General features: G+C 41.6%; 1 protein-coding gene across 1 annotated transcript; it reads left to right on the top strand.

Moving 5' to 3' along the window:
- Positions 1-54: 54 nt before the first annotated feature.
- On the top strand, positions 55-10,195 carry LOC308292313 (eukaryotic translation initiation factor 4E-1A-like; the record flags this gene model as incomplete). Its single annotated transcript, XM_080734629.1, has 7 exons — positions 55-69; positions 1,214-1,308; positions 4,021-4,116; positions 5,092-5,155; positions 7,681-7,794; positions 9,156-9,295; positions 10,072-10,195. 7 exons carry the CDS (start codon positions 55-57, stop codon positions 10,193-10,195), a joined length of 648 nt encoding a protein of 215 aa, XP_080590755.1.
- Positions 10,196-15,740: the final 5,545 nt, after the last annotated feature.

Raw genomic sequence — 15,740 nt, forward strand, 5'->3', positions numbered from 1 at the left:
TGTTTTACCAAACACTGAACTTTCAGCAGACCAGTTTGGTTCTTTTTCTTGAAGATGGCGACCGCCGTGGTAAGTGCGCGTTTTGCTTCTTATCAAGCAACTTCATCTACTTTGTTCACATAATAAAACCACTGTTGACTTAAGAAAACTGCGTTTGCATTGATGGTGTGTGGCGGCTATTTTGCGTTTTAAATTGTCCAGCAATGAAAGCACGTCATGTCGAGCTTTTACCATTCACTTCAGAGAAGACTATTCAATGAATGAGTTACATGTGTCTTTGTCCCCATCGAAATGAGTTTGGTTTATATATTACTGCTGGTGAAATGTCTGTATAGGCCTGCTTTTTACAGGGTTGAATGATTGTGGAACAGCTGCAATTGCGTTTAATACTATCAAGATCAATTTGATATTCATTCAGCATGGTGTCTTTGCATGTTTTATAGAATATAATTTGCTAATGAGTGGAAACCAATGGCTTGCTTGGTGGAATGTTAAGACAAGTGGAAATTGTCAGAAGTAATGTGGTTCTCAAAGTAGGTTCCTGGGGTATTTGAGGGGGTTCCAGAGGGTCCCCAGCATTAAAGCATAACCTCATGGAAAATAGTTGATCTTCAATCTTACAATTTTATTTTGTAGCTCAGTTATTTTCGTAAAATCTTAAACATTGAAGAATCGAGAACATTTTACAAGTCTTGTATTGGTGTCCTTTTTCCTTGCACAAAACCTTTTCAGGTGGGTGTCTGCTGCCAAATCTAGCATATCAATTCAGGGATCCTTGGCAGTTGACACAAAGTTTGACAAACATGACGTTTGACAATCACTGAAGTAGACATCTCCTACTCTGTTTTTGTATTTGTTTTGTAATGTGATGCAACATGTATAGGCCTATATTTTGAATTTGATGGTGGCAGAAAGAAAGTGTCTTTTTGCTGTGGCTACATTACTGAAAATGTTCAGGGCCCCAAACTCCTTGTATGGGCTAGTTCTGTCCGTGACTTTGGTTATCTCCATACATGGAGTTCCATGCTCATACGGACATTCTGTGCTCATACAGTATGGACACTCATACATGAACACAAAGCCAGATGTAGGAGTAGTTGGCACCGCTCAAAAACGTTCAAGTGAATAATACACATGACTCAGTAGACTGAACAAAAGTTCTGTAAAGATAAAGATATTTTTCCTTATTCTTTTTGTCTTACTATTTCCTCAGGCGTCAGCTTTAGTTCCGGTTGAGAAAGAAAAACGTGATCGAGCAGCTCACATGATTGTGAGCCCTGAGTACATCAAACATCCATTGCAGAACAGGTATGGTCACAGGTGTAGATTCTGGGACCCATTTCCATCCATGTTTTACCCTTTATCCCTAAACTCTTGCCATTTTGTACTATTTTGTAAAACGTTTTAAATATTTCAAATAGCTGATCTACAAGCTCACAACGTGTCAATGTAGATCGGCTTTTTGATAATTTTTTAAAAATGGCAAAAGAGTTTAGGCATAAGGGTAAGGCATATCAGGGGTGGGCAACTTTGTTGATGGAGAGGGCCACTATATTTCTACGTTCACTCCAGATGGCCACAATACATACACAAATCAAAAATAGCCAATCTACAAGCTCAAAACGCGTCACGTTCAAAACGGGTTTTGAGGTTGAAGATCTGCTATTTTTGAATTGGAATCCGGAATTATTTTTAGCAAAGTATATTTTTTTTAATTTAATTTCAAATGCATTTATATGACTGTTCTTATGCTAACTTCATGAACTTAAATTCAAATACATTGGACATAAAACAGACTTGTGCCAAGTGACTTAAGCTACTAATATAGACTGAAGTACGGTAATTAAAGTGAGTCGTGTTTGAATGGTTGGAATTTTAACAGCTGAAATCAATAATATATCAGTGCCAGACCTGCCAACCCTGGCAAATTTTTTTGAGTACTCAGCGCCCGCGGTGCAATTTTTGTTGTTTTCCCGCACAAAACAGCGTATATTTTGGGGGGTTCCATGCACCTTTTTGGGTGGGACCTTTACAGTTATGTTAACAAAATTTCACACCAGAAATGTAGCACATTGCATGTCTTGACTTACACTAATAGGAGGAGGCAAGATGTTAGAACAACCTCTTAAATAAAAATGCCATTTGGTCTGGAGGCTAGTATTACCAGGCAATACAGTAATGTTGCTTTGGCAATATTGTTGACAAATCTTTAATAAAATATACTAACTGCACTTGCTCAGAGTTAGTTAACAATAGACTTGCAAAACAGTCACCAGTGACTTCAGGAATGAACATACATCAATATAATCCTGTTATTCAAATTGCAAAATAGCTTTTCATTGTAGGCTATTTACATAAACCTGTGTCTTTGTTAATTGAGCAGCCTAAATAAAACCATATGTCTGTGCATGATTTGCATGAAGTTGAAGGTATTCAACTCATGTAGGTTTCTATTCCATCCATGATATATAGGCCTACATTGTGTATAGATCACATACAGCCTAGTCTGTATATTCATTCATATAGGCTGCAGGCTACTCATTGTTGATAGACCATTAATGTCTTCATATATTCAAAGGTGATAAATAATTTGTTCACTGTTAATGTGTTTGACAATACACATGGGCCTAATTCATTCATTCATACTCATTTAGAGATAAAGTGGAACAGGCAGCCCAGTATGTTATCCAATCATGGCCAATGTATATCAGTTCATTGTACTAAGCCCTGGGTCACACGTTTTGACTGGTTGCTCGCTGCAACACCGTCGTATGACGAATTACAACACTTCATACACAACACCACAGCTCCAGGCGGACCGCAGCCGCTCGTTGTTTTGTTTCACCAGCGTCGCAAGATAGGTTTAGGTTAGGCATAGTACGAGATTTCACCAATTCTCACCCTCGTGGCTGCTATGACATGTGAATTCACCTCAGAGGAGGGTTTTAAAAGTTTATTATTAGCCTACCTGTTAAGACTCGTTGGCAGCACACCACGGCCATTCTCCGTAGTATCTTCTTTATAAATTAATCTGATTAATATCGCCGCTATGTGAAATCCGAGCGATAACGCGTCGCTGTGAGATGTGTGCATGCTGAAACTAAACCAAAACCTTCTTCTTATAACTCTATGACCAAAACAAAACAAACTCCGTCCGCGTTAAATTCTTCTTCTACCGACAAAACGAGCATCGCTTCCGTTCTAGTGCTCCGCAGCGCCATGCACCCCATTCACACACCTGGGAGTGGTGCCTGGGAGAACTACACGGCATGGAGCAAAAATGTTGGCCTCACAACACAACGCAGAATGTGTTATGTGTTACCATGGTTCCCCCGAACCAAAAATGCGTAGCCGTTAGAGGAGTTTGCGTACCTGCGTACAGAGCCTTAAAATGCGTGCTTAGTACGCAAAATGCGTACGGGTTGGCAGGTCTGCAGTGCCAGTTGCCATAGACGAAAATATATCTGTGTGTCTAAAATCCCTTAAACATTGTGGGATCGATTTATTAACCTTACTCCGCCAGATGGTGGCGTATTGAGTTCCTCATAAGCCTCCATCAGGAACCGCTCTGGACGAACCGCTGAAGAAGGCCGTCCCTTCTTTCCAGCTATTTGGCAGGTGATTGGGTGTCATGTCATATTGACATGTCTGCATGACGTATACTAGCTGCGGGGGCAGGAAAGTAACCACTAAACGCGAGCCACCTCTTTTCAAACGCAGTCCCCTGATGGGGATCGACGCGGGGGACTGCGACGTGAAGTGCGTTTGAAAAAAAAGAGGCTTGCAGCAGCTCGTGGTAGCGGCAAAGATGAATACTAGTGAAAGAACTACTGTACAGCTGCCACTGATTGGTTCAAACCATGCGCTGTTCGGTGTAGCACCAATCAAACCATGCGCTGTTCGGTGTAGCACCAATCTCTGAGCGCTTCCAGATGGAGGCTTATGGAGGCACTTTCTGGTGGAGTCAGGTTAACAAGTTGTTGCTTGACAATCAATGGTTGCTGTTTAACTGAATTGCAGGTGGGCCCTTTGGTTTTTCAAGAATGACAAAAGCAAAACATGGCAAGCCAATCTGCGTCTGATCTCCAAGTTTGACACAGTGGAAGACTTTTGGGCGTAAGTGTGTATATTATGTACTGTTATATCTATGGAAACTTAACTTCGGTGACGGTCGATTATCTATTTCTCCCCTGTATATTGTATTTTATATCATTATCATCGATGAGTCCCCTTTCCAACGAGGTATAACTCGTAAAGATCGTAGAATGAACAACACAACTAAACATGTGGGTAGCGCCCACCAAATTTCGAGCAACACAGCTAAACATGGGTAGAGCCTCCCCAATTTTTTTTGTTTTTGTGGTGGGTGGTGGTGGGGGGGGGGGGGGGGCAAAGCACACCTGTAGGTCTGTGAGATTTACAGGCAAGATTTGCACAACGGTACCACAGACCGATGTCTAAAAGTTGCTGGGCCCATCCTCAGGTGCCGGTTAGACGCCATCCGCAGCTGTGTGAGGGATGCAGACAGAAGCGTGTAGGGGGATTTTGGCAAATATAGGGTGATTTTGGTGTTCAGTCACTCTTCCACACAGGCTGTAGCTGTCAAAACAATGCTTTGTTATAGCCACAAATCATAACTCTTGTAGAGTACTTTTATTTTGAAGACGTTTTCGCTCTACAAGAGTTATAACGGCGACAGGGAGGGCGGTCGGTGAGGCCGTTTGGTCCTGCAACTGCTCGAAAATATGCACAAATCCAAAATATAAGGTGCTTCCCTTCCTGTTCCAAGTGTTCTCTATCTATTCGTAACCTCCTCTGGATGTGTCAGTCCATATTTGTAAGTGTTTTACTCCAGCTTGTCTAGGAATGTCACTGCATTTCCAACAGCAGAAAACGATGAAACGGGGTAAACGAGGAAATGTATATTTTGGATTTGTGCATTTTTCAAGCAGTTACGGCCTTACTGACTGTCCTCCCCCTCTTGCTGTTATAACTCTTGTAGAGAAAAACGTCTACAAAATAAAAGTACTCTACAAGGGTTATGATTTATGGCTAGCTTTGTTAAATTGATTAACTTCTGTTCACTCCTAGATTGTACAATCACACTCAGCTGTCAAGTAATTTGATGTCTGGCTGTGACTACTCACTGTTTAAGGTAAGAGAACTTGGCTTGCAATCTTTGTTTTGACTATGCGGTTAGTCACATTGTTAATGTTGGTATGTTAAACCGTAAATTGCCAGAAATGTCTGTGAATACAGCTTGGCACTACTGACAGGGTGCAATGTATCCAATTATGGTTATCCAATTATGGTACTCTTCTAAGGTACACATACTCTGCCTTTTAAAATTGGCTGCTTTCAGGCTTAAAGAACTCATGCCATGGAGACTTGAGTTCAATGATATTTTTTTGTATTTGTCACATTCCTAAGACACAAATTGGATTTTAGTAAATGTATCCCCATTGATTCCAGATGGGGACCCACATTTTGGGGGTGAACTACTCCTTTAACTGCCAAATTCACCCATAATAACAATAATAATAATAATGCACGCCCATGCAATAATCATGCACCACGTGTGTGCACGCTGTTCACAGCTTTCAAACGAAACAATCTGCTTGGAAATCCGTTCAGTCATTCATGAGAGAGCAGCCATCATGTTTTCTTCAAATGTAAACAAACATGGCTGCCATGTTTGAAAGATGGGGTTGGTCTGCTCTGGGGGTCAAACATGCAACTTTGCGATCATGCCTAGTAGATAGTAGGAAGTAAAAAGAAATCGGCCAAAACTCTGGAAACTCGAGCGTCAGACAACGGGAATAACTCGGGAGGTGTATCTGTCAACCCCATGTGATGACAGGAGTCTGTTAAGGTTTTATGTCAAGGATGCTCTCTCTCAGCTGGTCGACCTGCCCAAATAGCCAGGACACTTTGCTGCTGTCCCACAACTCTACATGGTCAATTATTACATTAGCAGTAAGTAATCGTTTCAGTGTGCAATGATGGGTCAGCTCAAGTCAAGACAAGATTTTTTAGTTTTTAATGTTGGAAGGTGGTTGCGCCATGTGAAAAACACTTTTGGAACTAGCACTTTGCCTCCTTGTGGTGGTTATGCATTTTATCTGGTCAGAGTTTAGCTGTACCTTTGCAAGTCTGGCTGAAAGCCTGTGTCTCCTCCACTGTCTTAATAGTCAGGGAAAATTAGCAGAATAACTGTCAAATCTGGGAATAAATTCCTTACCAAACAATGTCTTCACCAATGTGTTCTTAAAGGTGTCTAGTAACATATCTAACAAAGATTGAAATTCAACATCCCTAGCAAAATGTTTGACAGCTAGGGTAATTCTGGGTCTCATTCACTTACTATACACTGTACTATAAGGGAAAAAATCACTCCCAAAAATATGCTTTAAGTGGGATGTGAGGGGTCTAACTAGGTGTTTTTAATTACTCTGAATCCATTGCAAGCATTTGTTTTGCACGAAAAACATTCCTTGGGCCAAAAATGGACCCCATACACCTTGTGAAAAGTGATGACTCACCACTAAACTATCTTTTTTTTGCGTCTGTTTTTGGCCCAATGAATGTTTTTCGTGCAAAACAAATGCTTGCAATGGATTCAGAATATTTAAAAACAACTAGTTAGACCCCTAACATAAAGCATATCTTTGGGAGATTTTTTTTGCCTTAGATACATGTAGATTAGAGGTCTTCACGGGTCCAATTTGAACTACCCGAACCCAAAAGGACCCGGGGGAAACGGACCCGGACCCATATGGCCCCGTCTATCATTTGGAATTTGAGAACCGTTACCCGATCAGCCCCGAGACGTGATGGATCCGATCCGAACGGCCCCGCCTGTTATTAGAAAAATTGGATCCGATACCCGAGCAGAACGAGAGATCCGAGACCCGAACCTGTCGCCCCGAAATGAAAGAATGCCAACGTTATTATATTAAGAGTTGTATCAGACATATTTCTTACCTAACGTCGCCACGGTGCTGCTGTTGCTGTCAGCGCCGCTGTGCCTCTCGCCAAAAGATGATCTTTTCCCAGACCAGTAAGTCAATGCGGACAGTTTGTAAATACAAATAAATCCATGTTTTTATTCCTTCTTATTTGGCTAGCCAATGCTAATGCTATCGTTTTCTGTCGCATGTGTTGTTCATTATATCTTTCTGCTTTGAGTGTCCATTTTGCTCTGCAGAGCATGACAACACGCAATGACAACTCCATTGTAAACCGTTAACCAAAACGTTACGTTAATATCTTTGATAATAATAACAATCCAACTGATACAGTCAGTGTTGTTGTGACTGAGTGAGTTCTACTTCTCAGTTCTCACAACCAATGCAACAGATTACATGCTGCATCTTTAGTGCCATCGTGTGGCGTTATCTATTTGGTGCAGTTGTTGCGTTCACTTTCACTTCAATCTCGGCCTGTCTCGGCTCCACTCGGGTAACAGGAGATACCCGGGGAACCGGGGCAGACGGCCCCGGCCCCGGCCCGCCCCGCGGTAAAAGCTAGAAAACGGCCCCGTTACCCGGCTCGGTTCGGTTCGGATCGCGGGTAATTTCGGATCTCGGGCAGGTCCGAAGACCTCTAATGTAGATACATATTCAATACACCTGTCCCTTAGGGAAACCTGAGCTGTGACCATTTGTCTTTTTGGTGCAGGATGGGATCGAGCCGATGTGGGAGGACGAGAGGAACAGGGGAGGAGGACGCTGGTTGATCACACTCTCCAACAAGCAGCGCAAGGCTGACCTGGACCGCTTCTGGTTGGAGACGGTCTGCCATTTGTTTTCACACATTTTAACTTTCTCTCTTTGTGTCTTTCTCACCTAAACATAAACCATTGAACATTCTGTGATCCTTTAGCCACCTTGTTTGCCCATTACCTGGCAGGGACGTGCTGGCCATTGGGAAAAGTGGGACAACTCCCGAACGGCCAGTTCATTCCCGGCCGGTCCAGGCCAGCCATTAGGAAAAAGATTTAAATAAAATGTTGGCCTTCGTTCCATTTTGGGGGCTGGGCGGCCAACAATATTGTCACTGTCGGGCAGAAACCTCGTATCTCCAAGGTTCAAATTTGTACATTTCTTTGCAAAGCAAAGCCCTGCTTCATCATACAAGGTCGTCGCACAAAAGTAGTGAAAACAGCAGATCTACAAGCACACAACGCCGCGAGGCGTTGTGTGCTTGTAGATCTGCTGTTTTCACTAGTTTAAATCATTTTTAAAATGATAAATACAAAACAAACGGTTTTGGACATACAAGGTTTCCACCCGACAACGACGAAATATAACTCATGTAATTGGCCCACTGGCTTGTCACTTTGTCACAAATCTTTGAGTAGCAGCAGCGCTATAGAGAGATCTCTCTATAGCGCGCAATGAGGGCGCCTCCAACTTTTTTTCCCGGGCTGAATCGGGCCCAGCATGTCCCTGTTACCTGTCCATTATTACCTACTGCCGGCAAATTCTTACCCCAAATTGGCCATACATCTCCATGCATCATTTGCATAATAAACAGATAAGTGATGACCCAACTTGCCATTGAATTAATAGAGATGTTGAGAAAGAAGAATTATAACTTAAGATGATTAAATGTCCAATTGTAAAAACCACAAAACGAACGTCTTCATATACATCATTTCTACACTTAACCAGCATGCCAGAACAGTTGTTAACCCTGCAAGGCCCAGCGTTGCTTTTTGGCAACATTTTTTAAATCATTTTTTTTTTAAATGTTATAATTAGTTTTCCTGTTCTTTTTTCACAAATCCTATTGTTTAGTATTACAATGCCATTGGCCACGATATTTGCATATAAATACCCCCCACAGAGGATGATATTCACACCTCCCAGAGAAGTTGAAAGTCCAGTGTCTGTAATATTTTTTTTCATGATCATTAGAATGTCTAGAACATGTACATGTGTTATTATTGGGAAAAATATCCCCAAAATGCAAATTAGATCATGATTTATGATTTATGGCTATACAATCTTACAAAAACATTATTAATTTTTTAACATTACATTTTCCTGTGATTAGGACTGCTACAACACCATCTGATTTAAAAAAAATTAGAAATTAATTCGGGTCTTGCAGGGTTAACTTGGTGAAAATGTTAATTGTTGTTCCTGCAGCTCCTGTGTCTTGTTGGGGAAGCCTTTGACGACCACAGTGATGACGTGTGTGGTGGTGTCATCAACATCCGAAACAGAGGAGATAAAATAGCAATATGGACAACAGACTATGAGAACAAAGAGGCCATCACACACATAGGGTGAGCTTATAGAGCAGGGGTAGGCAACCTTAGGCACGGGTGCCAACATTGGCACAGGGGAGGATGATCACTGGCACACTGGCAGAAGTGAGAGAGAGAGAGAAATATTTTGTTTCAAATTAAGTCACCTAATTTGCAGCAAATTACATACTACACATAATTTTACTTTCATTAAAATTATGAACTTTGACTGGGGAGGGAGATCGTGGGTTATTGTCTAATGGTTGTTATAACAATGCCCTGACAACCAAAATATGTTCGAATTTATGTTGACATGGCACACTGACTATCTAGAAAATAAAAACATGGCACTTCATTTCAAAAAAGTTGCTGAACCCTGTTACAATTTGTATTGCACTGAAAATCATCAAGAATATACTTGTGCTACTAACTCCAATATTTCTTATTGTTTAAGTTCAGTAATATATTTTACTCTGAATTATTAATACATTAACAAAATATAGTGATGTGTTGGTTTAGGCAAGTTTTCAGTAGCATTGAAATAATTAATTTAATTTGACCGGTGCCATGGCATTGGTCCGAAGGTTCATTAGTCCGAAGGTTCATTAGTCCGAATTTGTTGAGAATACTATGCCTAACTCTAACCCTAACCCTAACCTCAGTAACCCTAACTAAATTCGGACTAATGAACCTTCGGACTAATGGACCTTCGGACTTATGGGCAGTCCCCATTTGACCATCTTGGCCCATATGCAATACCTTGCTTTTCCTATCCTTTTCCTATCCTTTCATTACTCTGTGTATTCTCTTCTCAGGCGTGTCTACAAAGAGAGACTGGGTGTCCCACCGAGGGTGATCATCGGATACCAGTCACATGAGGATACTGCCACCAAGAGCGGCTGCTGCGGCTCAAGCAACAAGAATACGTTCGTCGCCTGAGGAGATGCAGCCACCAAGAGAAGTTCACCAATATTAAGTTTGATGATTGAAGAGGGTGTCATTTCCTACCTCTTCTGTTTACACTATTCCCAGTAGTAGCTTTTCAAATTTATATAAATGTAAGAAAAAGAAGGGAAAAAAAGCCTTAAAAGCTGAGATTTTGCGTGGCCTTATTTATTTAATGGGATACAATTGATTCTAATTCTTTGTCAATGGCGTTGGAGTATTTTCTTTTTGTCTTGGTTTACTGTTGAAGGTTTAAGTTACACTGGGAATGTTCTGAGGCCAATGTGTTTTCTTTAAAGGGCCACTTCACCTCTGGGACAACCCTATCTTATTTTATTGTTGTTTGGGACACGATCAACACAATCCTGAGTTATTTTTTTTGTGTTCAATCTGTGTTTTGAGATATTTTTGTATTTCAGCATGACTAGTGATGCATTCTGCATCATCAATGATGCGTTTTGCATCATATGATGCAAAACGCATCACTAGTACATGCTGAAATACTAAAATATCTCAAAAAACTAATAACTCAGGATTGTGTTGATCCTGTCCCAAACAATCATAAAATAAGATGGGGTTGTCCCAGAGGTGAAGTGGCCCTTTAACTGCATGCAGCACAATGTACTTATTGTCCTTTACATTTTCTGCTCGTTTGACAAAAATTTAACAAACATTTTACTTTTTTTGCATTGGTATAGCTTATACCTTTCCCTAATTGTACAGTTCTGAAGGGTTCATAACTTGATAAGTCTGCAGCGACGTCTCAGTTGCTCATTGTAAAAAGTTTATATATAAGTGTTGAAATAAAAGATAGGGGGGAAAAAACTTGGAGAATGAACACAGGTTGACACGAATTAATGTGGCATTTTATTGATTGAGGGTTGCTGAATATGCCTCAATGGCAAGATTACAGTTTTATGTACATGAATGTACAGAACACATTTACATTGTTTACTTTTAAATAAATATCCTTTCCCACCCTGTCATGATTGTTATTATGAACTACAATTTCAATAATCTGCAGGTATAGTCATGGTACTGTATGTGTGGTGGCTTTTGGTTCCAAACTTCCACTGATCATTTCAATTAAGAAATGTGAGGAAAGGCATGTCAAGATTTATATTAATTTAATTTGACCATGGCCCAAGTTAATTTAGCCTACAATGAATCTCGTTATGCTTTTAACACAAACCTAAAAGGTCAAGTAAAACGTGCTTGGAGAACAAACATGCCAGCAGGGATGATCAGTGCACAGATGTGTAAAGTAAACTACAATTTTGAGGTATTTGTACTTTTACTCTACTAGTTTACATCTCGGATCCAAATATTGTAGGTCTTCTTTTACTCCACTACATAAACACATTATCCACTTAAACCCTGTACATGCCAGCCATTTGAAAACAGACGATCTACAAGCTCACACCTATGCCACACATTGTGAGCTTGTAGATCTGCTGATCTGATTTTTAGACATTTGAAATGTGACATTCTGCACAATGAGTACTTAATACATTTGGTACCTTAAAAGTAGGCCTACATTTTGATGCCAATTTTGTTTTATTTTGTACTTTTACTGAAGTACATTTTGAATTCCGGACTTTTACTTGTTGTAACAGACATTTGAGTACTTTTTCCACCACTGTCATTCAATGCAGAGTGCAGACCATGGTAGCAGAGGCGTCAATTGGGTATGGCAAGCTAATGCAGCTGCCATACCTTGGGGGAAATAATAAAATATACTTTTCAATTTTCTTCGTGCCCGTTGCTAAGGTATGGCAACATGACTGGTGTCTTGCGTGCAAGACACCAGTCATGATGCCATACCTTAGCTTTTGCTGAACTGACGCCACTGGTCGAGAGAGAGAGAGAGGTGCAGGGGATCCAAGGGAGACGTGCAGCGCAGACACCGCTCGCCAGGGACGTGCTGGCCATTGGGAAAAGCGGGACAACTCCCGAACGGCCGGTTCATTCCCTGCCGGTCCAGGCCGGCCATTAGGAAAAAAATGTAAAATAAAATGTTGGCCTTCGTTCCATTTTGGCGGCCAACAAAGTAAATTGTCACTGTCGGGCAGAAACCTTCTATCTCCAAGTTTCAAATTTGTAATTTTTTTCGCAAAGCAAAGCCGTGCTCCATCATACAAGGCCGTCGCACGAAAGTGCGAGAAAACAGCAGATCTACAAGCACTGCGAGGCGTTGTGTGCTTGTAGATCGGCTGTTTTCACTAGTTTAAATCATTTTTAAAATGATAAATACAAAACAAACGGTTTTGGACATACAGTACAAGGTTTCCACCCGACAATGACGAAATATAACTCACGTAATTGGCCCACTGGCTTGTCACTTTGTCACAAATAAATCTTTGAGAAGCAGCAGTGCTATAGAGAGAGATCGCTCTCTATAGCGCGCAATGAGGGCCTCTCCATTTCCCGGGCTGAATCAGGGGCCCAGCATGTCCCTGGGTGCAGCGGTTCCAAGGGAGACGTGCAGTGCAGACACTGCTCGCGCGTTGTCTCGCGCCGTTAGGATAGTCCTTTGGGCATCCAGTCTGTCAGGAGAATATTAAGGATTGGTTTCAAAATGCATTTTGAATCTATTGTTTACTGCAGCGGTCTTCACCCTGGGGCCCGGGACCCCTAGGGGGTCCTCAGAGTTACTACAATGGGGTCCTCCATATCTTTGTGTGATGGAAAGAAAAAAAGAAAATCTCCTTTTTAGCCAGATTCTAAACCAGATTCTGAGACTCTTTAGCCAAAAATAGCCGATCTACAAGCCCACACGTTGTGAACTTGTAGATCTGCTATTTTCGGCAAAGAGGTTTGGTTCAAGTGGTTAAAAATCTGAAAACACAAATTGACATGAATCTAAAATACACTAATGATTGTGCTATCAAACAATGAAACTATATGGACTCTATGACAAGGTTTTGTGGGGGTCCCTGCTTCATCTCTCTCTCAACTAAGGGGTCCTTGGCCTGAAAAGGTTGAAGACCCCTGGTTTATTGTGTTAAAGGCAAGGTTCTCAGGATTAGCATATATATATCCAACATTAGCCAAGACCACTCTTGGATTCTTTTTTGTTTGGAACTGAAAGTAGCCTATTTCTCTCCAGCTTGTCCTATAACACGCTCACATGCACCCACGCACGCACGAACACACACACACAAAGCCACAATTGGCCCCACAAAATCTTTAGAAAAACAAAACGAAATCACTTTCCGCGATTGCAGGTAAAAGGAATGACTTACTACTACACGCAACTCTCCTCTGGTTTATCTGCCTCAAGGTGAGCAGAAGCATTGTAATGCTGCAGAGTGCTTTTTATGGTTGGAGAGAATGTTCAGTTCCAGAGACAATATAAATCTCTAGCCTCCCACCTCTGCTCACTTGATATATAGGTGGTTTATCTTTCCAAGAATGACTGTAAGTTGACTCCCTCTCGGAGAGAGATATTCACTGATGCATCATCTGGTGCTTTATAAGACTATACACAAAGACAACAGTGTGGGAAGTTGTTTAATTCTTTGTCGTGTAAAAGTTGGCGGAGAAGCGGAACTTATTGGAATACAGTTGACCTGACTGCAGTGCTATGCAGAGAGCATAAGGTAGTGCTTACTGTTCTGCCGTGCTTCATTTGAATGCATCTTTTTTTTTTTATGAAACATGGAAATGCATGACTTAAAAACCAGGAAAGCATCTGTCATTTTAGATTTTAACCACTCTAACCACTATTTATACTTTGGCTATTCAAAAATAACAGATAAACAAGTTCATAAGCTATGAGATTGTAGATCTGCCATTTCGTTTAAATCATAAATAGGCCTATACAGTAGGCCTATATGTGTGTGTGTGTGTGTGTGTGTGTGTGTGTGTGTGTGTGTGTGTGTGTGTATATATATATATATATGTGTGTATATATATATATGTTACAGGATATTTGGGTAACCCAGGACGTTCATTGTAAGAGCGCTCGTTTTGTAGTTCACCACACACTAATCACCACCAGATGGCGACGTCAGCCACTGGATAAGAGAGTTACGTCACGCTTTGAACTCGCCGCAGACCGGAAGTGTTTACTCTTTATTTACTAGCCTAGCCTAGCCTAGCCTAGCCTAGCCTAGCCTAGCCTAGCCTAGCCATTAGCTCCATTGTAGTCACTTGGACAGGGCGTTTAACGTGCGCTTGCCCAGGCCTTACGGCCTGGGCATAAATATAACGATTGCATTCACCACAGCTTCGTAACTCGCGCGGCGCTCCGCCGGCCGCGCGGCCCTGGCCCGCTCTTCGCGGCCACTCGCGCCTGCGGCGCTCGGGGGCGAAGAGCAGGACCAAGGTCCGCTGGCCTTCGCGCCGCTTGGGGCTTCGTGGACCCAGGGGGGCCTCGTAACTCGTTTGGGCTTCGTGGATACAGGGGGGCTTCGGTAGCCGCTCGCAGTGTCGTGGACAATAGAGCGGCGCACCGCCTGGAGTACGTTGTATTGGCGACCGCTTGCTCCGCCCCGTGCCGCACCACGAGTGCTCCGCGTCTCGAATGTCCTGGTTCTCTTTAAAACCGTGACATATATATATATATATAGAGAGAGAGAGAGAGAGATTAGTAGTAGTTGTAGTAGTAGTTGTAGTAGTAGTAGTATTTTAAGAATTCTTTTAACACAAATCTTTGCTTCCGTGGGTCCCTGGAACAAAATAGGTTGAGATGGGGGTCCGTCCGCGGCCAAATACATTTCAATTCTGAGGGTCCTTGACATGGACAAGTTTGAGAACCACTAATATAGCGAAGACTCAGGTCTTAAGGGTCTCAACTTGTGACACATTGAGCAGAAATCATTTTGCTTGAGAAACACCAGTGGGTGAATGTGTGGTGTGTGCTGGCCATGGGGCTGCAACATGATTCCAGACAGAGCCATGTGTTGCACGTCTTTCAACCCCTCTGCTCTCATCTTTCCCTCTATACTCAGATATCTAAATAAAGCAATAATTGCCCCAAAAAATATATTTTTTAAATAAATCACTTTTCAGTGGAAACTCACGTTGAGTAATATGCAGCAGAGGAAAGAGGATATTCTTAGATTTCTAGTAAAGCCAACATTATACTGTACTCCAAATAGTCAGACATGTAGGTCAGATTTCATATCGACTGTCATCAACAGCTCTGTTTTGGGGAAAAACAGACTTGTCTGACCTAAAATAAATAGTTGTGTCTCAGTTAGACCCATTGCACATAATAAAGCATCTCACCTGATATTCACGACACGATTTTCAACATTGATTGTAATATTCATTTCTTTACCTTTATTTGACCAGGAAGTCTCTTATCAGAAATCTCTTTTGCAAGAGAGACCTGGCCAAGATAGCAGCCATATAAAAACAACACAAATCACACGCAACAAATGCAACATGTCAACATACATGTAGCCAACAGTATATAAATCCACAGTAAAAACAAGAAAGCTATTTAACCATTGAGGCCTCTCAAATACGAAAACAGCCTGAGCATCAAATGAAAACAGGACATGCCTTTAAACAAACGTGATTGCTATCA

This window comes from Nannobrachium achirus (genome assembly GCF_963921795.1).
Source record: "Nannobrachium achirus genome assembly, chromosome: 10".
NCBI classification, from domain to species: domain Eukaryota; kingdom Metazoa; phylum Chordata; class Actinopteri; order Myctophiformes; family Myctophidae; genus Nannobrachium; species Nannobrachium achirus.